The sequence below is a fragment of the Schistocerca americana genome, chromosome 1 (genome assembly GCF_021461395.2).
Source record: "Schistocerca americana isolate TAMUIC-IGC-003095 chromosome 1, iqSchAmer2.1, whole genome shotgun sequence".
In the NCBI taxonomy this organism is placed as follows: domain Eukaryota; kingdom Metazoa; phylum Arthropoda; class Insecta; order Orthoptera; family Acrididae; genus Schistocerca; species Schistocerca americana.
In genome coordinates, this window is record NC_060119.1 from 914,297,454 (window position 1) to 914,321,733 (window position 24,280).

At 41.6% G+C, this 24,280-nt stretch overlaps 1 protein-coding gene across 3 annotated transcripts in view; it reads right to left on the reverse strand.

Moving 5' to 3' along the window:
• LOC124615258 (serine protease svh-1-like) overlaps positions 1–24,280 on the reverse strand; it is a 451,576-nt gene that overhangs the window by 354,665 nt on the left and 72,631 nt on the right. For 2 of the 3 annotated variants that reach the window (XM_047143026.1, XM_047143011.1), the window contains exon 3: positions 8,071–8,385. The exons of the other annotated variant lie outside the window; for it this stretch is intronic. In XM_047143026.1, the coding sequence (XP_046998982.1) occupies positions 8,071–8,385 (315 nt within the window). The remainder of the gene's footprint in view (positions 1–8,070; positions 8,386–24,280) is intronic. 3 annotated transcript variants of the gene reach the window in all.

Here is a 24,280-nt window from a genome sequence, read left to right on the forward strand (position 1 = left end):
ACTGAATGCGGATCTGGAACAGGTACAAACGCGATTGGATATAGTGGCAAGGAAGCTGGAAATGGCTAAGTTGCTGCGGGAACTGGTTAACAGCATTGGTGATGCACGAGTGAGGATGGATGAACTGCAAGAGGCAGTGCATCACCCATTGCACGGGCAGGTGAGTGTGATGTTCACATCACCAGAAAAATTCAGACGGAGTCTGAAGCAGGCAGAGGGAGAGTTTCCAGAGGGGGTTGAACACATAGTGCCTATAATTGAAGCGAGTATGTCACTTTTTTATCATATGCCTAGAATTAAGGTAACAACGGATCTAGTTAAGATGTATATAGAGATTAAATTTCCAGTAACTAGTGTGGGGAGACAGTATCACTGTTACACAGTGCATCCTTATCCGGTCAGATGGGAGCGCATGGGGAAGGGTGTACAGTTCAGGACACAGGAGATTTTATTAATTTCTAAGGTGGGGGATACTCATGCTACTATGTTGAGTTTAGAGTTGAGTAGATGTCTAACAGAGTCAGTTTCCATTTGTCCATCACGGGTTGTTTTCACGGGCAAGGGGTCATGTAAGATCCAGTTATTTAGGGCAGAAGCAGAAGCTTCGGAGTGTCGGAGAATAATAGTGAAGCCTACACCACATTTTCAGCAAGCTGGGAGGCATTGGTTGTATTCAGTATTCGCTACGGAGAGGATATCAGCCAAGTGTTATGACAATGGGAATTGGACAGCAACCACGGAGATAGAATTACGGGACAGTGGTTTGCTAATCAATGGGACAAATTGTGAACTAGTAGGTAATCATTTCAGCTTACCGGCGACAGTCACGGGACTCACCAAGGTTACAGATAGTCATCTGACATTGTACTGGCCAGAAACATCATTCAGCATTGCTCCAGGAGAAAATTTGGCATATATTAACAACACCTTGGATGTTACACTATTGCAAACGATAGATAAACTAGTAGATTTGGAGAAAGGCCAAATTTCAATGCAGCAATTATTAACGCATGTGGAGGAGTATGATACCAGGTGGAAATGTAGCATAGTGACCATTGGTATTTCAACCAGTACTATAACTTTGTTGATTGTATTTATCGGTGTGGTATATGTCTTATTAAAACGGAGGATTCAGCATGGTAATGCAAGACCACTCCATGAGATTCCTGCAGAATGGATTACCAGTAGGGCATGAGTCAGGATAACCTGGCTGTATATAAGGAAGAAGCAGAATATAGGACAGAACTAGAGTTAACATATAGGGTGGATTCAGGGACGAATTTAATTTTTAGGAGGAGGCAGTGTTGTGGCGACATGTAGTAAGCGTTGCTTCATGCAGTGGAGAATGGCAAAACAGAGGCAGCTGGTGACCGAGGTGTTGCGAAGTAAGCGCGGCACAGATAGCCTTGCTGACAGAAGCAGCCTACCAACCGGCTGACGCAAGGACGTACACAGACCGAGCGCCGAGCGAAGCCTGGAGAGTGCTGAGTAAGGAGAAGTGAGACCAGCATGCTAAGTTACGATGCAATATACTGCGAGAGTAATAACAAAAAGCTACCACCGAGGGTAAAAAACGTCCTCCTGCTGGATATAAATAGTGGAGCACAGGCAGCAATAGACAGAAGCCATCAGGAAGCAGTTTGGGTCTGAGGACGGACGGGGTCCGTGTCCGAATGTTCAATCTTTGTAGGTGACGATTCCGAAAGTCTGTTCCAGCTCGCAGGAGTCATCCGTTCGCCGCCAGATGTCAACTTCAGCTCTGGAGGACGGGCCGAGTCCGGTCGGCACCATGGCTCACTAACTACAGCGAGAACTTCCAGCAGGACCGACTGCAGCACGGTCTTGGTCACAGGTGCCACCGGGGACTGACGACCGGACTTCATGGCAACCCGACCCATGGCATGTGGTCCGTCCATGACAGGGCCTCGTGGACATCACAACTGACAGCTTCCCAGCTGCCGGTGCAGCAGGCGTCGGCAGCTGACCACATGGCGACGAGTTCATCTCAAACACAGGGCATCTTGGCTGCAGCGGAGCACTGGTGGCCTGAGGCTCCGAGTGCAATCAGCGGCGCGCATTGCACACATTGTAGGAGAATCTACAGCAGCAGCCTGGCGAAAGGATCTGCAGTGCTGGGCAGTGACAATGAGGGAGAAATTGTAAAGAAAGTTCAATAAATAATTGTAAAACTCCATGCCGTCTTAGTCTTTGGTGCAACCACTGTGTCTGCTGCTAACAAGTGGTGCAGAAGTAACACTACACACTACTTAATCTAACTTAAACTAACTTACGCTAAGGACAACACATACACCCATGCCCGAGGGAGGATTCGAACCTCCGACAGGGGTACCTGTGCGAACCGTGACAAGTCTCTTCAGACTGCATGGCTACCCTGCGTGGCTTATGATTCATTCAGAAATTAACTTACAGAGTTTGTTCAAAAACTAACAGGATTGTGCATCAAAATTATAAGAGTAATTGACAGACCAACGTGAGCTGCATGCTAGGCGCTTTGTGAAACAAGATTTTTTCTCCTCCCTCTCTCATAGATCCGGGCCTGCTGCGCATGCATGAATCTGGCAGCTTGGGAGCGGCAGTAAAATTTTTCCCTGTTGCATCTAGCTGCTTGCTGCGACTGCTTACACAGCCAACAGCCATATTTCTGTAGCCAGAAACAAGAGAAGGTACTACTCATAAGCCACTCAACTGTGCATGCGCATGAGCCTGCTCATAACTGCTGAAATGAATCTAACGTAAACAGTTGTGATGCCATGCTCATCAGAGCCAATTTGTTGTTATGAAGCATTGCATAGTCTTCCTAAAGCTTTTGACACATTTTGCTGTTGGCAAATGCTTGTATGAGCACTGTGTTTTGTTGTTGTATATGGCAAATATCCTTTGCAATTTATGTTTAATTTTCGTTTTTTTTCTCATTTACATTCTATTGTTGCAGTATTATTCTGCAGTAGCAGGTTACAGTAATATCCTTTGTTAGAGTATCAGTTCTTACCAGTCAAAATTACAAAAATTTAACTGAAAACTAAAACAATGAAAAATTTTCAAAATTCTAAAAAATTCCCGGGTTTTTCCCGGTTTTCTCCCGGTTGAAAAAATTCGCGGGTTTTCCCAGATCTCCCAGTTGTCCTGGTTCGTACACATCCTGCGATACCAATTTAGAAAATGTTACACAAATATCTACTGAACAAGAACACAAGTGATAAATATTCTTGGATTCTTCATAAATGTTATTATGATATGCATACCATATTCAAACATGTTCAAATTATTTGTTGGTAAAAAGTTTTATTCTATAGTGTATTTTTTTTTTAAATTTGTGTATGAATCGTGCTTTCTGATCATGCAGTCCGCCCCTGATAGCGCAACGGAATGTCATACCTAACGGCCCAGGTTCGATTCCCGGCTGGGTTGGAGATTTTCTCCACTCAGGGACTGGGTGTTGTATTGTCCTTATCATCATCATTTCATCCCCATTGACACGCTAGTCGCCGAAATAGCATCAACTCGAAAGACATGCACCAAGCGAATGGTCTACCCGACAGGAGTCCCTAGCCACACGGCTTTTCCATTTATCATGCAACCTCTTTAAAAATTGTCAAACTAATCTCTATTAGACAAAGACACAAGTGATTCAAATCACTGGTGTGTTTTAATACTTAACACAATGCAAAATATCAATGTACACATAATAATTATTGTTTTAACAATAATATGTTTATGCCAGTGCTTGCTAGGGAGAGACATGCTACTTGCTCAAATGAATATATAATTGGTTAAAAGAAATTATATCTGCCAAGTTATAGAATTTTACACTCAAGTTTATCACCTTGTATAAAATTCTGGGAGATACTGGCATATAATTTAAGTGATCGATTATTTATTACTGCAGCAAAGTCGATCGCAACAACTTGCAACAAACTTTTTGATCCTAACATAATTTGGTACTACATAAAATGTATATTTATTACACACAACATGTTCTTAAAAACAACACAACACTGCTGATTGCTCGCGGATTCCAGAGATACCAAAGAAAAGTTCTGGAACTGTATGGTCCCAGTAGAAATCCATATTTTGAGTATAGAAACCAGATACATCCATCACTTCATATTTTGCTGCTATGCACTGAGGATATATAGCAACTAAAGATCACACAGGGTAACAAGTTTCATGGGGGACTTACTCTTTTGGCTAATTAAAAAACTGTATCATGTAAGGACAAAGGTCTCTGCAATGCAATATCAAAATACAATTAAACAATGTTTTCAGATGTATAGGACCTTCATCCCCCCATGAACCATGGACCTTGCCATTGGTAGGGAGGCTTATGTTCCTCAACGATACAGATAGCTGTACCGTAGGTGCAACCACAACAGAGGGGTATCTGCTGAGAGGCCAGACAAGCGAATGGTTCCTGAAGAGGGGCAGCAGCCTTTTCAGTAGTTTCAGGGGCAACATTCTGGATGACTGACTGATCTGGCCTTGTAACACTAACCAAAACAGCCTTGGTGTGCTGGTACTGCAAACGGCTGGAAGCAAGGGGAAACTATAGCCATAATTTTTCCCGAGGGCATGCAGCTTTACTGTATGGTTAAATGATAATGGCATCCACTTGGGTAAAATGTTCTGGAGGTAAAATAGTCCCCCATTAGGATATCCGGGTGGGGACTACTCAGGAGGACATTGTTATCAGGAGGAAGAAAACTGGCATTCTACGGGTCGGAGCGCGGAATGTCAGATCCCTTAATTGGGCAGGTAGGTTAGAAAATTTAAAAAGGGAAATGGATAGGTTACAGTTAGATATAGCGGGAATTAGTGAAGTTCAGTGGCAGGAGAAACAAGACTTCTGGTCAGGTGAATACAGGGTTATAAATACAAAATCAAATAGGGTAATGCAGGAGTAGGTTTAATAATGAATAAAAAATAGGGATGCGCGTAAGCTACTACAAACAGCATAGTGAACGCATTATTGTGGCCAAGATAGATATGAAGCCCACGCCCACCACAGTAGTACAAGTTTATATGCCAACACTGAAGATGACAAAGAGATTGATGAAATGTATGATGAGATAAAAGAAATTATTCAGTTAATGAAGGGAGATGAAAATTTAATAGTCATGGGTGACTGGAATTCGATAGTAGGAAAAGGAAGAGAAGAAAACGTAGTAGGTCAATATGGAATGGGGGTAAGGAATGAAAGAGGAAGAAGCCTGGTAGAATTTTGTGCAGAGCACAACTTAATCATAGCTAACACTTGGTTCAAGAAACATAAAAGAAGGTTGTATACATGGAAGAAGCCTGAAGATACTGACAGGTTTCAGATAGATTATATAATGGAAAGACAGAGATTTAGGAACCAGGTTTTAAATTGTAAGACATTTACAGGAGCAGATGTGGACTCTAACCACAATCTATTGGTTATGAACTGTAGATTAAAACTAAAGAAACTGAAAAAACGTAGAATTTAAGGAGATGGGACCTGGATAAACTGTAGAACCAGAGGTGGTAGAGAGTTTGAGGGAGAGCATTAGGGAACGATTGACAAGAATGGTGGAAAGAAATACAGTAAAGGAAGAATGGGTAGCTTTGAGAGATGAAATAGTGAAGGCAGCAGCAGATCAAGAAGGTAAAAAGACGAGGGCTAATAGAAATCCTTGGGTAACAGAAGAGATACTGCATTTAATTGATGAAAGGAGAAAATACGAAAATTCAGTAAATGAAGCGGGCAAAAGGGAATACAAACGCCTCAAAAATGAGATCGACAGGAAGTGCAAAATGGCTAAGCAGGCATGGTTAGAGGGTAAGATAGATACTGCCTACAGGAAGAGACCTTTGGAGAAAGGAGAACCACTTGTACAAAAATCAAGAGCTCAGATGGAAACCCAGTTCTAAGCAAAGAAGGGAAAGCAGAAAGGTGGAAGGAGTATATAGAGGGTCTATACAAGGGCGATGTTCTTGAGGACAATATTATGGAAATGGAAGAGGATATAGATGAAGATGAAGTGGGAGATATGATACTGTGTGAAGAGTTTGACAGAGCACTGAAAGACCTAAGTCGAAACAAGGCTCCGGGGGTAGACAACATCCCATTAGAAATTAGCCTTAGGAGAGGCAGCCCTGACAAAACTCTACCATCTGGTGAGCAATATGTATGAGACAGGCAAAATACCCTCAGACTTCAAGAACAATATAATAATTCCAATCCCACAGAAAGCAGGGGTTGACAGATGTGAAAATTACCGAACTATCAGTTTAATAAGCTACGGCTGCAAAATACTACCATGAATTCTTTACAGACAAAAGGAAAAACTGGTAGAAGCTGACCTTGGGGAAGATCAGTTTGGATTCCGTAGAAATGTTGGAACACCTGAGGCAATACTGACCCTAAGACTTACCTTAGAAAATAGATTAAGGAAAGGCAAACCTACGTTTCTAGCATTTGTAGACTTAGAGAAAGCCTTTGACAATATTGACTGGAATACCCTCTTTCAAATTCTGAAGGTGCCAGGGGTAAAATACACGGAGAGGAAGGCTATTTACAATTTGTACAGAAACCATATGGCAGTTGTAAGAGGCAAGGGGCATGAAAGGGAAGCATTGGTTGGGAAGGGAGTGAGACAGGGTTGTAGCCTATCCCCGATGTTATTCAATCTGTATATTGAGCAAGCAGTAAAGGAAACAAAAGAAAAATTCAGAGTAGGAATTAAAATCCATAGAGAAGAAATAAAAACTTTGAGGTTCGCCAGTGACATTGTAATTCTGTCAGAGACAACAAAGGATCTGGAAGAGCAGCTGAATGGAATGGACAGTGTTTTGAAAGGAGGATATAAGATGACCATCAACAAAAGCAAAACGAGGATAATGGTATGTAGCCAAATTAAATTGGGTGATGCTGAGGGTATTAGATTAGGAAATGAGATGCTTAAAGTAGTAAATGAGTTTGCTATTTGGGGAGCAATATAACTGCTGATGGTCAAAGTAGAGAGGATACAAAATGTAGACTGGCAATGGCAAGGAAGGCGTTTCTGAAGCAGAGAAATTTGTTAACATCGAGTATAGATTTAGGCATCAGGAAGTCTTTTCTGAAGGTATTTGTATGAAAGTGAAATGTGGACAATAAATAGTTTAGAGAAAAAGAGAATAGAAGCTTTCAAAATGTGGTACTACAGAAGGATGCTGAAGATTAGATGAGTAGATCACATAACTAATGAGGAGGAATTGGGGAGAAGAGGAGTTTGTGGCACAACTTGACTAGAAGAAGGGATCGGTTGGTAGGACATGTTCTGAGGCATCAAGGGATCACCAATTTAGTATTGGAGGGCAACGTGGAGGGTAAAAATCGTAGAGGGAGACCAAGAGCTGAATACACTAAACAGATTCAGAAGGATGTAGGTTGCAGTAGGTACTGGGAGATGAAGAAGCTTGCACAGGATAGAGTAGCATGGAGAGCTGCATCAAACCAGTCTCTGGAATGAAGACCACAACAACAACAACAAGGACATTCATCGTTCATCTAATGTAGAGGACCTTCCCAATCTCAATCTCCGCTAACCCACTGCCCAATGCCCCCTACCCAACAGTTCCTCTTCCTCTGTTCTGGCCCCCCCTCCCCCCTCCCCCATCCACACCTCCAATTCATCTTCATCATGCGCTGTACCTCACTGGCTCTGTTACTCATGTGTAACATGCCTAGCCAATACTTGTCGACAACTCAACACTTCTGTTTTTCTGTGAGTGGTCTCTTTACTCCTAAATTATTTACCTGCACTAGTATGTAACAGCATAATGGTAAATAAACAATACTCTGAATGTGACAAATGAAACACAAGCAAAAATTAAAACAAAATTACTGTCTGTTATCCACAGCACTAATTATTCTGTTAGTATCAGTTTGGGAGATAAAAGGAAATTATCAAATACACATGCTTGTACCTAATAAAAAATAGTAAAAGCTTGAATATAATTCAGTACTTCTCTAAGAATCCTAGGTTATATTCTATGATAAATTACAGTGCCAACTTCAACTTTTTTCCCTTAACATTTTAAACATACCTGGCTGTTGGCACTTTACCAAGTATGCGAAGTCACACTGATTCTTCTCTGAATCAAATAGTGTTCCTGGAGGACAGTCCTGAACAAATGCTCTACCATTCCAACAATTCAAAAATTTCTTGCAATTATTAGGGTGTGGTAAAATGCCTGCAGACTTAATTTTAGAACATCCTTCAACATTTATAGTAGTAGTGGAATGTGGTGCCTGTGTCTTTGTTTTGTTCCTGGTTGTAGGTAATACAGACCCAGAATCCACACTTACTGTCCTGTTGACAGGTATTTTTTCCTTAAGGAATAATGTGCCACTGTAATATGCTAAAAGCAAAAATAAAAATAAAAAAATTAAATGGAACATTCTTAATGTCATAAAGTAAAATATGTAGTGCTAGAAATTCATATTGCAATAGGAAGCCACTTAATTTTAAACTACAAATTTCTCATTGTGATAGTACATAATGTGAGGTATTTACTGGTTCATTCTAAATAATCATTACCATTACATATATGGCTGTGATGATCATTAACAATAATGAGGATAAGGAGCAAGAAACAGCAGCAGTTGTGGAGGAAGAGGAGATGGCATATAAGAAGAAGGAGAAAAAATACAGATAAAACAAACAACTGTATATTGTTGTACCTGGCCAAAGCAACTTTTCCTTGTAGACCAACAATGTGTTCATATGTCTGAGAACAGAACTGAATAGATTCTAATCTTATATTTGTTATCATCTGATGCAAATTACAATTATTCACAAAATTGTGAAGAAGATCAAATGTAGGATTTCAGAAAGTTTGGTGAGTAAGGAACTAAGACAGTACTGAAACATACCAAGAGAACTAGAGTCACTTGTGGCTGACAGCTGTCTTACACAAGAATTTGTTCCCAGTTATTCAGTTAAGGTAGTTTAGCCAGTATATGATTCTGTACAATGTCTTTTGCATAAATTTGCACACTCAAATTAATTCTGGATGACAAGCAGCTACATGTTACTAATATTTTTGAGTCCTAATACAAAGTAACATATACTGGTGTACGTGATTCCAAGACAGCAGCATTTCAACAGCTCTCTTTCAGGCTCTGGAAGGGCACTCATCCATATCCAGATAAATGTGAATGACTGATGAGACACTACAGAGACACACATGATTTGCACAAAGAAATGTATGTTTGTGGTAGATGACTTGAGAAAGGAGGGCATTTAGCCACAGGCTGCAAAAGGCAACTGGGGGCATTTGTAATGGAGATGTGTTATCCACAAACACAAAATGTTGCTACTGGACTAAAGCAATCCATTTAATTTCATAATGCACATTGCTTAGTAGTATGTGAAGACTGCCTATATCCAGGCTACATTAATTAGAACCTGAATTTTGAAAAATGATGTCTCAACTTTCATTTTAGTGTACCTATTTCTATGAATCAGTTCCAAGAAGAATAAAATGTTTCAATTGGATTTACTTCTTTACATCAGCACTCGGCCTTCCATCCCTCCCCCCTTTCCCAATCCCATATTTCCTGAGAAGCTTAGCAAAATATCAGACCCACACCTGATGGCTAAATTGTTCTTTCTTGCCTGAATTATACAGTCACAAAATCGGAGATACATGCTATGATTGTGGCCATTCTCATAGAAAATATTCAGTAATATATCTGCAATACTCTAGTATTAAAGAGACTGTAATCCTCAAAAACAAAGAAAAGCTACACAGTAATGGAAACATAGCTGTTCCTGTCATACTTGTCTGGAATTGTGCCATTTTTGTTTCTCTCATGTCATCTAATGTGCTCTGTATAACAGCCTCATCTGTGGCGCACATACACACATCAATAAAAGTTGACATCACCTCAGTTCCGAGAGTTCTGGATCCTGTACAGAAAACTGGAATAGAAATCAACATAAACGTCATTTCCACACTTTTTATTGCTCATGAAAACCATGCATTGCATGTTGTAGCACCATACAGTGAGACCTTCAGAAGAGGTGGTCCAGATTGTTGTACACACCAGTACCTCTAATAACCAATAGCATGCCCTCTTGCATTGATGCATGCCTGTATTCATCATGGCATACTATCCACAAGTTCACCAAGGCACTGTTGGTCCAGATTGTCCCACTCCCCAACAGCGATTCGACATAGTCCCCCACAGTGGTTGGTGGGTCATGTCGTCCAGAAACAATTTATCCCAGGCATGTTCGATAGGGTTCATGTCTGGAGAACATGCTGGTCACTCCAGTCAAGCAATCCCATTATCCAAAAGGGAGACATTCACAAGATGTGTGTGATGGGAGTGTGAATTGTTGTCCACGAAGATGAATGCCTAGCAATATGCTGCCGATATGGTTGCACTATCGGTCAGAGAATGACATGCACGTATCGTACAGCCATTACAGCGCCTTCAATGACCACCAGCAGCATACGTCAGCCCCACATAATGCCACCCCAAAACAGCAGGGAACCTCCACCTTATTGCACTTGCTGGATGGTGTGTCTAAGGCGTTGAGCCTGATCAGGTTGCCTCCAAACATGTCTTCGATAATTGTCTGGTTGAAGGCAAATGCGACACTCATCAGTGAAGAGAACGTGATGCCTATCCTATGGTCATGGCTCACCAGTACTCCTACTCTTCTCTTGTTTGTTATATTTCTCTCTTACACTCAATTCCTTTCAATTTTTAACTGGTATCATTATTAACATCATCTCAGATCCGCTACATTTGTCTCTCATCTCCTGCCTCCAAAAACGTCTACCACTCCCTTGCCTAACATGTCTTCCTCTCTCTTTGCTGCCTCACTCCTTTCTACTCCTAATTTCACCTCCCTTTTCCATTTGCCAACCATGCATCAATAGTTAAAGGTGCTATTGAGTTGTGCCCATTTACATATTAAGTGCTCCTACACAACATTCATCATACACAAGCCATAGACTGGTTGCTTGTGTTGAAAAATTCTTTGTCTTGAGTTTCTTTAAATGATAAGCATAACCAAAGTGGTCTTAAAATGAAGGAGCACTGTTGTTACTACAGTAATAACAATAATTTTGTGTGGCTCAATGGCCAGGCACAAGCCTTCAATTGGATGCTACTTCAGCAACTTGCATGTCCCTAACTTCCCTCAGTTGTCCAACTGAGGGATGGGCATTACAGTTTAATGTGAAATTCAAACAATGTGCCATTCCTGGTGACTACTCACATCATTGAGAGGTGAAGACTAGATTAAAGGTTGCAAACTTCTGTGTTCTGGCCGGACTCAATCCCAAGACCTCTTGGTTTCTAGCCAGATGCTTTACTGCTAGACCACTAAAAGTTGATCAGCAAGAACATTGTGACCATCTACCTTATAGCCAGCCCATCCACCTTTGGCATGGAAACCAGTGGTGACGCTTCATGCCATGGAAGCAATGAGGCCTTGGTAGGTCGCTGGAGGGAGGTGGCACCGCACTTGCACACACAGGTCGCCAGATTCCCATAAATTCCATGGAAGGTGGCAATGAGCTCTGACACCACGTTCAGTCACATACAAGATGTGTCCGATCAGGTTCGTACCTGGTGAGTATGGAGGGGGGGAGGGTGGAAGCGGGGGGGGGGGGGGGGGGGGGGCTAGCGCGTCAACTGGAACTCTCACCACTGTGTTCCTCGAACCACTCCATCACATTCCTGGCCCTGTGATGTGGCGCATTATATTGTTGAAAAATACCACTTTAAAATATTCCTTGGCTGTCATGGTGCCTTGCAAGATCGATGGATGCCAGTATGAATATTCTCCTGAGCATAATGGAGCTGCCACCAGCTTGTCTCCATACACAGTAGAGGTGTCAAGGAGCTGTTCCCCTGGAAGATGATTGATTCATACCCTCTCATTGACATGATGAAAAAGGTATCAGGATTCATCAGATCATGCAATGCTCTGCCACTGCACCAACGTCCAGTGCCAATGTTCCTGTGCTCATTCAGTCATAGTGCCCATGTTGTGACGTTAACATTGGCAAGTGCAAGGGTTATTGGCTGTGGAGACCCATCGTTTGGAGTGTTCGATGCACTGTGTGTTCAGACACACTTGTACTCTGTCCATCATCAAAGTCTGATGTTAGTTCCACCACAGTTCACCTCCTGTCCTATTTTAATAGTCTGCTCAGCCTACAACATCTGACATATGTAGTGAGGGGTGGCCACTCAACCCCCAAGATGTCTGGACTTGGTTTCATCTTGGTTTTGCCACATGTTGAAGACACTCACCACAGCACTCCTCGAAAATCTGAGAAGTTGTGCAGTTTCTAAAATGCTCATGCTGAGCCTCTGGGCCATCACAATCTGCCCCCGGTCAAACTCAGATAGATCGCATGCCTTCCCCATTCTATACACAGACAGTATACTCACTGAGACTACATGCACTGTATGCGTCTGACTAGCAGTCATTCCTCACCAGGTGATGCTGCTATCACCTGGATATTTGTCCATTGATAGCAGGTCAGTAACCATAATGTTCTGGCTGATCAGTGTATAGTAACAATGCAACAAATATATATACAATAAATTAACACTATTGGATGTATTATTGGGCTCATATGACTGAGGAACCAGCATCTGCAGTAAGTAAATCTTCCAGAAGAGGCTATACTTAAGACTTGAGCACTGCATCAATCAAAAGCAAATATAGCTGTATCACACATACATTCAATTAATGTTATTTATCTGACTTTGGAAATACTGTATATTTTTAACAAGATTTATATTTTTTATAGCATAGATTGTATTTAGTTCATTATTTTGATGGTGAAGATTTCAAATAGCAATAATTAGTCGGCCAAACCCAATAATTAAGCACAGCTTGGTGCTCATTGGCAGTAATCATTATTCATCTGTGACATGAAATTAATCTCAAATCAGAGACTCTAGAATTATGAAACAGTTCTTACTTCATGAGGTAGGTGATAATGACACAATGAGACATCTGTTATTAGCAATTAACTTTAAAAGAAACAACATGAATGCATTTCATCTCATTATGTTTCATATGTGTAATGCCTCTCTTCGGAAAAAAATGTTTCACCACATCAACACATTGCACAAAGTTGGCAGTATAAAATGAAACACTTCTGTCCATTCCTCCTCTATTAAGGCACCAAGTTCTAAAACCCAAAATCTGCATCCATAGTGTCACAGGCATCATTCATTAAGACTGGAGTAACACTCATTCATAATGCTCTACATTGTTCTTCCTCGGTGCAATTGTGTGCTACAGCACGGCATGCTGACCATACACTGTACCTGCAAATGACTAGAATGGAATAAACTTCACTGAGGCTGCTCTTTCTCCATTCTGAAAAGGATGTGCCACAGAATCTTCTAATTTCATTTATTTATCATGTGGCATACATAATTCTTTATACATTATTATTCAGCTTATGAATATTCCATTCCATGGCCAAGGTAGTGTGCATTTGGGTATTTATGTGTGTGAATGTGTGTACTTCTGCCAAAAAGCACCAGGGCACAAAAGCTAATTAACAAGCTACTGTGGTGTGTTCCTTGGGCCTATTCATGATGTATGTGTCAACTGAAGGTGAGTGGTTGCCTGCCCATTGCAGATAAACATCACTTTGAAGAGATACAGATTAATGCAGCAATATCTGTGTAATTATCTGTTGCATATTTCTCACAAAACATTTATTCAGTACAGCCGTCAATGAACTGAATTAGTTTTGGTTGTAGTAGGGTCAGCTGGAAAGAAGTCATAAAAAGTTAAACAAACAGCAAGCAAAAATAATAAACAACTTTGGTTATAGTCCATGTGATATTCATTCATAGGAAAACAACCAACCAGGCTCTTGAACAATCAATCTGCAGTCTGCTGATGTACAACCTAAGTCTTCAGTTTACTTGTGCTCAGGAAGCAGTACAAGTACTTTAAGTGTCACTTTTGAACAGTTGCCTTGCAAGGAAACTGTAATATCTAAAAAAGAGATCAAAATAATCTGTGAATGTGTGCAAATGGACAACTGCATAACATTGATACATATCCTGGATTTAGCAATAAATACAAACAATAACAGAGATTAGCTACAATTGGATTTCTTGCCCTAAATCCAGATGATACACGCAATGGATTGACTAAAAGACAAGATCAGATGTACAAATAATTATGAATTGTGAACAAAAAGCTTTGTTTACAGCAAGCACAAAAATTAATTATTTATTGACAAAAAATCAAAAATTAATGAGCTTAGTAATTAACTGCTGCAGATGAAAGACAGTAGCACTTTTTTTTCACAATGATAAAATGACTGATGAACAAACTCAGCAACTATATGATGTAGAAATATATGTATGGAATTGGGCCAATGGAATGAATCAGACATAGAAATTTATGATACCAGTCAGATATCAGATGTGAAAAATTAAATCTCAGGGGCAGGTCAGCAACTACAAATTGAAGATCCAACCATTAGTTTTGATGAACAGTCTGAAATATGTGACCATAATATTGACTGTACACAGCTAGAAAACCAAACCAGGACAATCACAATTATAGAGAGATTATACATCACCACAACAATGTAACATATTTAGCAAGGATTTATTATAGCCTAATATTAAGTGTGTCCTTCAGCTGACCAAAGGTAGCATATAATTGGCAGAATTAAAGCAGCACACTGTGTAGGAACTGAGCAATTGACATGAACACAAACATGACTGAGATTCTTGATAAGCTTTTGGACAATATTTTTCCTCAAGGCTAACAGTCTATTAGCTCCAGAGAAGAACTTTATCCAAAAGCTTAGAGATGACACCAATCTTGTTTATGTGCCTGCTGCCAATAGCCTTGCCACAGTGGTAACACCAGTTCCCACCAGACCACCAAAGTTAAGTGCTGTCGGGCTTGGCTATCACCTGGAAGGATGACTGTCTGGGTCTGCTGAGCGCTGTTGGCACGTGGGGTAGACTCAGTCATTACTAGGCCAATTGATGAGCTACTTGATTTAGAAGCAGTGGTTCCAGCCCCAAAGCAAAAACAGCTGAGAGAGTGGTGTGCTGACCATATTCCCCTCCATATTCGCATCCAGTGATGCCTATCAGCTGAGGATGACATGGCCTTCAGTTGGTACAATTTGGCCTTCCAAGGCCTGTTCAGATGGAGATAAGTTTTAGTTTCAGTTATGTGTATGTAAATGGTTCAATGCTTCAATTGTGTAGTGAGACTGCCTTTCATTATTTGTGTTCCAACCAGGAATTCCCAGCATCATAACAGATGCAAGCCATGGTATACTGTCATGCTCTTAAAAGGCCACAATCTTACATGACAACAAAGCCCTGATTCATACTTCAAGATCATTCAAGTGTGAATTGTGATTTGGTGAACATGCTGGCAAAATTTAACACCTCATCTAGCTTGCCAAACCATTCAGCTCGAAACGATCCATGCATGCTTGTGGAGAGTTTTCATCAGCAATTCATCAACAGTAATGAGACTAAATGCATCTCTATATGAAAAGGAGCCTGAAATTATCCTGAAACCTACTTAGGAATGACAGATCTGATCTGAGAATAGCTGCAACAGTAAGGAGTAATAGCGACTAAAGAATGCTGAAAGCAGAGACTATGAAGAGACCTTAGATTCATGAATTCCATAATAGCTACATATCAACTGCACTAGCATTATAGGCCTATATTTTATTCGTAATTTCCTGATGGAATCCATGATCAACCACTATTCATCATTGGCTACACAAAAAAGGCTGTGTCAGATATATTTTGTTTCACCTTTGTGCTTTAATTTCATACATATTATTTCATTTGCACAGTCACCTCCTCTCTATAAAACTGCACACTAGTGAGATTTTTATACAGAGATATTTATCATCTAATATACTGACAATTTTATAAAAATAATGGATTGCTACTCACCATATAGCAGAGATACTGAGTTGCAGATAGGCACAACAAAAAGACTGTAAAACAAGTAAGCTTTCAGCCAAAAGGCCCTCTTCTGCATCAGACAACATAAATACATGCAAATGCTGCTTGTGTGAGCATACAGGGATGAGCTGGAGAGCAGGTAGGACAGCTAGGTGCAGTTGGGAGGCTAGACAGAGGTCAGGGAAAGGTTGGGTGGGGGGGAAAGCAGAGAAGTAAAAAGACTGGTGGACTAGAGGGCTATGCATCCCTAGTGTGGGAACAGGGAAGGGGATAGGTGGATGAAGAACAATAACTAACAAAGGTTGAGGCCAGGAGGATATATTGCAAGGAAAGTTTTAATTTGCATAATTCAGAAACACTGGTGTCAGTAGGAAGGACCCAGATGGCACAGGCTGTGAAGAAGTCACTAAAATGAAATGATCATGTGGCACTGCTGACCAGGAGACCCTGTTGAGAGAGTTCAGCTGCCAGGTGCAACTCTTATTTCAGTTGATGCCAATTTAGAGGATTTGCGTGACAGTGATGATGAGAGGATGATGAGGACAACACAACACTCAGTCAATGGGCAGAGAAAATCTCCAACCAGGCCAGGAATCGAACCCAGGCCCGCTACTTGGTAGGCAAGCACGTTACCACTCAGCTAAGGAGGCAGACTTTAAAATGAAGAATGTTGTGTTGGACAGTGCACTCAGCAACTAGATAGTTCAGCTGTTTCTTGGTCACATTTTGTTGGTAGCCATTCATGCAGAAAGACAGCTTGTTGTTTGTCATGCCCACATGAACACAGCACTGTGATCGCAGCTTAGCTCGTAGATCACATGACTGGATTCACAGGTAGCCCTGCCTTTGATGGGATAGGTGATGCTAGTGACCAGACTGGAGTAGCTGATGGTGGGAGGATGTATGGGGCAGGTCTTGCATCCAGGCCTGTTACAGAGATATGAGTCATGAGACAAGGGGTTGGGAGCAGGAGTTACGTGGTGATGGATAAAGATATTGTGTAGGTTCGGTGGGTGGCAGAATACTACTGTAGGAGGGGTGGGAATGATAGTGGGTAGGGCATTCCTCACTTCAGGGCATGGTGAGAGGTAGTGAAAATCCTGGCAGAGAATGTGGTTCAGCTGCTCCAGTCCTGGGTGATACTGAATCACAAGGGTGATGCTTCTCTGTGGCTGGACGGTGGGACTCAGGGTGGTTGGGGGATGGGGTGGGGGGTGACTGGAGGATAAGCACAAGAGATCTGTTTCTGTACAAGGTAGGGAGGGTAATTACCATCTGTGAAGGCCTCAGTGAGACCCTTGGTATATTTTGAGAGGGGCTACTCATTGCTACAGATATGTTGGTCATGGGTGGCTAGGCTATATGGAAGGGACTTTCTGGTAAAATGGAAATGAGTATTTGGCATCATTGGCCGGGAGGCCCTTTGCGGGGCAGGTATGGTCACCTTGGTGCAGGTCTTATTACATTTGATGCCACATTGGGCAATGTGCGTGCCAGATGGGGATGAAATAATGATGGTGAAGACAACATAACACTCAGTCCCTGAGTGGAGAAAAATCTCCGACCCAGCCAGGAATCAAACCCAGGCCCGTAGGATGCCAATTCGTCAAGCTGACTACTCAGCTATCAGGGGGGACACTTCTTGGTAAGGAATGGTGACAGCTGTCAAAGTGGAGGTATTGCTGGTGGTTGGTAAGTTTGATATAAACAGAGGTATTGATGTAGCCATCTTTGAGGTGGAGGTCAATATTGATGAAGATGGCTTGTTGGGTTAAGGATGACCAGTTGAAGCAAATGGGGGAAAATGGGTAAGGTGTCCTCACTTTCAATCCAGTTCATGAAGATGTCATGAATACCTCCTTCACCAGTCACTTCACCTGGCACTCCTCAACCCAGCAAGCCACCTTTCTCAATGTTGGCCTTCAACACAAAGATGGCTACATAAGTACCTCTGTCCACATCAAACCTACAAACCACCAGCAATACCTTCACTTTGACAGCTGCTACCCACTCCAGAGAAAGAAGTCCCTTCCATACAACCTAGCCACCCGTGGTCATCACATCTGCAGTGATGAGCAGTCCCTCCCAATATATACCTAGGGTCTCACTGAAGTCTTCACAGACCATAATTATCCTCCAAACCTTACACAGAAACAGATCCCCCATGCCAAGCCTCTCCAGTCACCCCCACTTTGCAAAGTCCCAGTGTCTGGCCACAGAGGAGCATTTCCCTCGTGACTCAGTACCATCCATGACAGGAGCAAATGAATCACATTCTTCACCAGGTTTTTGACTACATCTTGTCATCCCCTAATATGAGGAATGTTCAACCCACTATCCTTCACACCTCTTCCACAATGATATTCTGTCGCCCACTGAACCATCACAATATCCTCGTCCATCACCAGACATCCCCTGCTCATAACCCCTGCTCCCAACCTCTTGCCTCATGGCTCATATTCCTGTAACAAACCTAGATGCAAGACCTGTCTCATACAACCTCCCACCACCAGCTACTCCAGTCTAGTCACTAGCTTCATCTATCACATCAAAGACCAGGCTACCTGTGAAACTAGTCACATGATCTACAAGCTGAGCAGCAGCCATTGTATTGTGTTCTACATGAGTATGATAACCAACAAGCTTTCTGTCTGCATGAATGGCTACTGTCCTATTGTGACCAAGAAATAGCTGGACTACCAGTTGCTGAGCATGCTGCCCAACACAACCATCCATGACAGGAGCAAATGAATCACATTCTTCACCAGGTTTTTGACTACATCTTGTCATCCCCTAATATGAGGAATGTTCAACCCACTATCCTTCACACCTCTTCCACAATGATATTCTGTCGCCCACTGAACCATCACAATATCCTCGTCCATCACCAGACATCCCCTGCTCATAACCCCTGCTCCCAACCTCTTGCCTCATGGCTCATATTCCTGTAACAAACCTAGATGCAAGACCTGTCTCATACAACCTCCCACCACCAGCTACTCCAGTCTAGTCACTAGCTTCATCTATCACATCAAAGACCAGGCTACCTGTGAAACTAGTCACATGATCTACAAGCTGAGCAGCAGCCATTGTATTGTGTTCTACATGAGTATGATAACCAACAAGCTTTCTGTCTGCATGAATGGCTACTGTCCTATTGTGACCAAGAAATAGCTGGACTACCAGTTGCTGAGCATGCTGCCCAACACAACGATCTTCATTTTAATGACTGCTTCACAGCTTCTGGATTCTTGCTACCAACATCGGCTTTTCTGAATTGCACAGGTGGGAACTCTTTTTGCAAAATATCCTACGTTCCATAACCCTCCTGGCCTCAACTTTTGTTTGTAATTGTCTCCCTGTTCCCACCCCAGAACTACACAGCCCACTATTCTACCAACTCACTCACAGTTTTCTCACTTCTGTCCTATTTTGCTTCCCCACCCTTAAACTAACCTCCCGACTGCACCTAACTGCCCTACCCTCTCTCCACCTCATCCCTGTATGCTCTCACAAGCAGCACATTACCATCCCCCACCCCCACCCTGCTATTCCTCTCCCTCTCCACCCCAGCCTCCTCCTTCCCCCACCAATATTGTGCCTTATTAGGTACAATGGTACATTTGTGTCATGTATATGTAATCACATATGTATATATGACTGTACTAAACTTGTAAAAAAAAATGCTATGACGTTTGCAAAAGACACCAGTTGGTGTCTCCATGCAAAAAAAATACAATAAATAAATAAACCATCCTGACTGCTTCTCCCAACATGCGCAGCTGCTCACAGTCTGGCCTCTGCAGTCAGACACAGTGGTCATGTGTGTGTCTGTGTGTGTGTGTGTTGGGAGAAGCAGTCAGGATGGCTTATTTTTTTTTTTTTATTTCTTGTATTTTTTTTCGCATGGAGACACCAACTGGTGTCTTTTGCAAACGTCATAGCATTTTTTTTTTTTTTTTACAAGTTTAGTACAGTCATATATACATATGTGATTACATATACATGATACAAATGTACCATTGTACCTAATAAGGCACAATATTGGTGGGGCAAGGAGGAGGCTGGGGTGGAGTGGGAGAGGAATAGCAGGGTGGGGGTGGGGAATGGTAATGTGCTGGTTGTGAGAGCATACAGGGATGAAGTGGAGGCCTTTTTGCCAAAAGCTTACTTGTTTGACCATCTTTTTGTTGTGCGTACCTGTGACTCAACATCTGTGCTATACGGTGAGCAGCAATCTATTCATTTGATAATACTCTCATTATTCCATCCTGGATTTTCCATCATTTCATCTAATATATTGCTAGAATCATGTCCTAATGGACAATTCCAGGAGCAGATTTCAAAAGGGCTTTTTTCTTTCTTTTTTTCTCAAGTTGCCCGAAGTTCAATGTGCTTTCAAGTAACTGTAACACTTCTGTCTGAGAAACAAACATTCAGCTTTTCCAGACAAGTCCAACTTCACTCACACTTTGATTTATCTCATATGCACATACTTCAATGACTCACCAGCTTATATCTTTTTACACCCCTTGATGAGTAATGATCAAGCACTCTCTCTCTCTCTCTCTTTCTCTCTCTCTCTCTCTCTCTCTCTCACACACACACACACACACACACACACACTGATGAGCAAAAACATGATGAACATGATCTTAATAGTATGTTGGCCTATCTCTGGGATGCGATACAGCAACAGTTCCACATAGAATGGATTTGACAAGTCCTTGATGATGTTTTCGAAGTATATGGCGCCAGATGTCAGCATTCAGTTCACACAATTCCTGTATATTACAGGCCAGTCATTTGTCAGCACAAAGTTGTGCCCAACAGCATCCCAGGTGTGTTCCATCACTCTCAGATTAGGAAAATTTGGCAGTGAAGACACCAACGTCAGTTCATTATCATACTTCTCATACCACTGTAGCATGTTTGTGACCTTGTGATACAGACAGTTATCCTGCTGGTAGACGCCATCACTGTCAGGAATGACATCGAGCATGAAGGGATACAGGTGGTTGTCAATAATGTTCACGTAGTCCCCATCTGCCTTCAATTACTAACACTGAGCACACGGAAGTCCCTGTGAATGTCCTCCCTAACATAACACTGCTTGTATCCATGGCGTGATACTTATTTCAAGCAGCTGTTCAAAAGATGATATATTTGGGCATGACCATCAACCTGATGTAACAAATAATGTGAATCATCCAGCCAGGCAATATGGTTTCATTTATCCCACAGCCAATCCTGTACACATTGCAAATGTAACTGATGATGTTGTTGGGTCAACATTGGAATATGTAGAGTCTGCTGCTGTGGAGCCTCATGTTCAACAATGTGTAGTGAACTATGTCTTCTGAAACATTTGTGCATGCACCAGTAATGTAATCTGCAGTGCCTCGAGAATTTCGGGGTAAATTCTAGAGACACTCATATTTCCACCGTCTCAAAGAAGCGTTATTTTAAAGATGAGTGTGTGAAAGTGGAACTGTGTCTACTGCGCCACAATTATGTGTGTGCAGGACTGGCATGTATAGGATGGTTGATTGGTGTGGGCACGTAGTTGCAGCACTCGCTTCAGAAGTTACACGCCCAGCACAAGGAGCAAACACGATGTACTCTGTGACAGTGCTACATCAGTCATTATTGAGTTGAATGTTGTTAAAGAAAAGAAAAGACACTCATACACTTACTTTCGTGAGGTCTGGATGGTGGACTTGCTAGAGCTTTCTAGACCGTATTTGTTATAAACTATGTAAGAGTATCTGTCAGACCAGTAATTGTTGTGCTTACAAAAATGAATCATTTATATGGTGTCTTATTTGTGGAAGTGAAAATATAGTGAGATTGGTTGAAAGGTATTCTGAGTGTATGGAGTTATTTTGAGAATATAAAAAGTTCCTCCAAAGCAGCATCTTATCTTCGGAGAAAGAGTTGGGCAGACAATAGCAGCCGGCTAACCTGAAAAGAAGATCGGCGAAACAACTCCACGTAAGCTCAATAATGAAGTGGGAGTGGCAGTCTGGTGTGCCACCTGCACCACACTGCTCCCTCTAGTCACCAGAAGCCGCCAGATCTGCTACAGATAACTGCCTATCCTGATTTACAGGATGGATAAGCCTCCTACTTTGAGATTCTGCACATCCATCTTCTAATCTATGAGTGATTTCACCTCCTCCAACCACTTTCCATATATGCTCATGACAGTAGCACACAAAAAGCTTTACCATTTCAGAGATGCTAATTCCGAGATGCCTTTTCTTAAAGGTGTTTGTGTCAGAAAATTTCTCCATTTGCAGCCCATTTTGTCACTAGAATGGAGTCCCATTCATGTATGCTCTGCCTGTAATGATACAAGGTGACACACCCTTACCCTGGGTATGTTTCAGTTTATCAATGAACACAGAGACAGAGAGAATATTTGGTTTCACTCAATACTAAAGAAAACAATAATTCAGTAAACTTTTGCTATAAATCATTAATTAAAAATATACCTCTGTGTGTGTGTGTGTGTGTGTGTGTGTGTGTGTGTGCGCGTGTAATTGCTTTTCACATGGAAGTCTTACCTGTAGAAAGTATAGATAGTCCAGGTAATTTACAGACAAAAAAATCCCCTTCCATTTTTGATATTCATTTGGACTATGTTTAGTCAGTAATTTATTGTCAATTTTTTTTAATCATAGGAATGACCTGTGAAATCACTTGTGGCTGGAACGGGCAGTCATGCAGATGTAAGAACAAGCAGCCATTTTGGAGACAAGGTGCAGTGGTTAGGGTTTCAACAGTACACATTGTCTGTTGTGCTTGTCCCACCACCTCCTACAGAATGAATTGTTATATGTTCATGTACAAGGGAAAGTACACCATACTTAACTGTCGTCATTTGCAATTTAATATTTTCAGCCAAACTGGAGAAAAAGTGGTGCTCCCAAAGTTACAGCCTTTTTTGGAGCCTAATATTGTACAACTCTCTTCTTCTACTAGCTCAGGGCTTAGGTTCTGAGCATGGGCACTCGCACCTGGTCATGCTCTTCCTCAAAAGAAGAGCATTTGTGGCGTGGTGTGTGCTAGCAAGAACATGGGAGAAGTTACAACTACGAAATACGGGAGGGTCATTTTTGACAGTAGGGCCTACTAATAAAAGCAGTGGTGAGTCAGCATTGTGTAAAACTGACAGTGTCTTCACACTTCAATCTGCAGTGGGAGGAACCTCATCATTTTACATAAAAAGATGGATTCACAAAATGTTTACCGTATCGAAAGATGCTGAATACTTTCAGGAAGTTCATTTTATATCTTAGCACATCAAAAAAATCAGAAATGTAAAATATAAAGGACCTAGGTGTGTACAAGAGGGTTTGAAACTTAAAAAGAAACTTTCTCTGAAAATGAAGAAGAGGAAGAAAAATGAACTGAGTGTGATGTTTGGTTGAGCTACAACTCTGCACTACTTTTAGCAAAGTCCTTGTGTCCTTTTATAGCTGGTGATTTAATGAAAGAATACTGGATAGTTGCAGCTGAACATTTATGTCCACCACAGATCAAACAATTTCGAAAGGTGCTGTTATCAAACAACATAGTCATGCATCCCACACAGGTTGTGGCAGACAACATTCAGAGCCAGCTTGTAAAACCTTTGTAGTTTGTAGTTTGTAGTTGGTTACATATTTCTTAGTGCTCTATGAATGTATGGATATTGCAGGCACAGAGCTGGATGTGACATCTTTAGTAACACTGAAGAAAGTGTGCAAAATTCAAGTTTGTCATAGAATTCAGTAGTTTATATGTACACAGACAGAGCTCCTGTCATTTTGGGGAAAAATATCAGGAACCGTAGCATAGCTGAACGGGAAAATGAAGTAGCTTCCAGTACCCAAACCACGTTGCTGTGCATTTTTGAAGTAATTCATGTGTAATGCAACAGCAAATGTAATTACAGTCTAAATTTTTCCAAGCACTTCTCTAAGATCAGTTTACTCATTTACACATGTCTCCCCACCCTGCTCCCTGGCACAGATATGCTCTCACCATCTGTTAGCGAAGCATGTTTACTGTGAAGCCCTGTACTAGCTTTAGGTATTAAGAATTAATTAGTTACATCCTTCTGATACTGAATATTTTCATCATATGAAATATACACCACAGAAAGTCTTATCACAGACCAGTTTCAACTTAGGCCACAAGGTACCAAGGTGTCTTCCTTCTAAAGAGGGCAGCACTGTGGAATGAGACAGTGGGGGAGGGGGAGGGGGGAGCTAGAGATGGGCAAACTCATTCATCCTTGGGAACTAG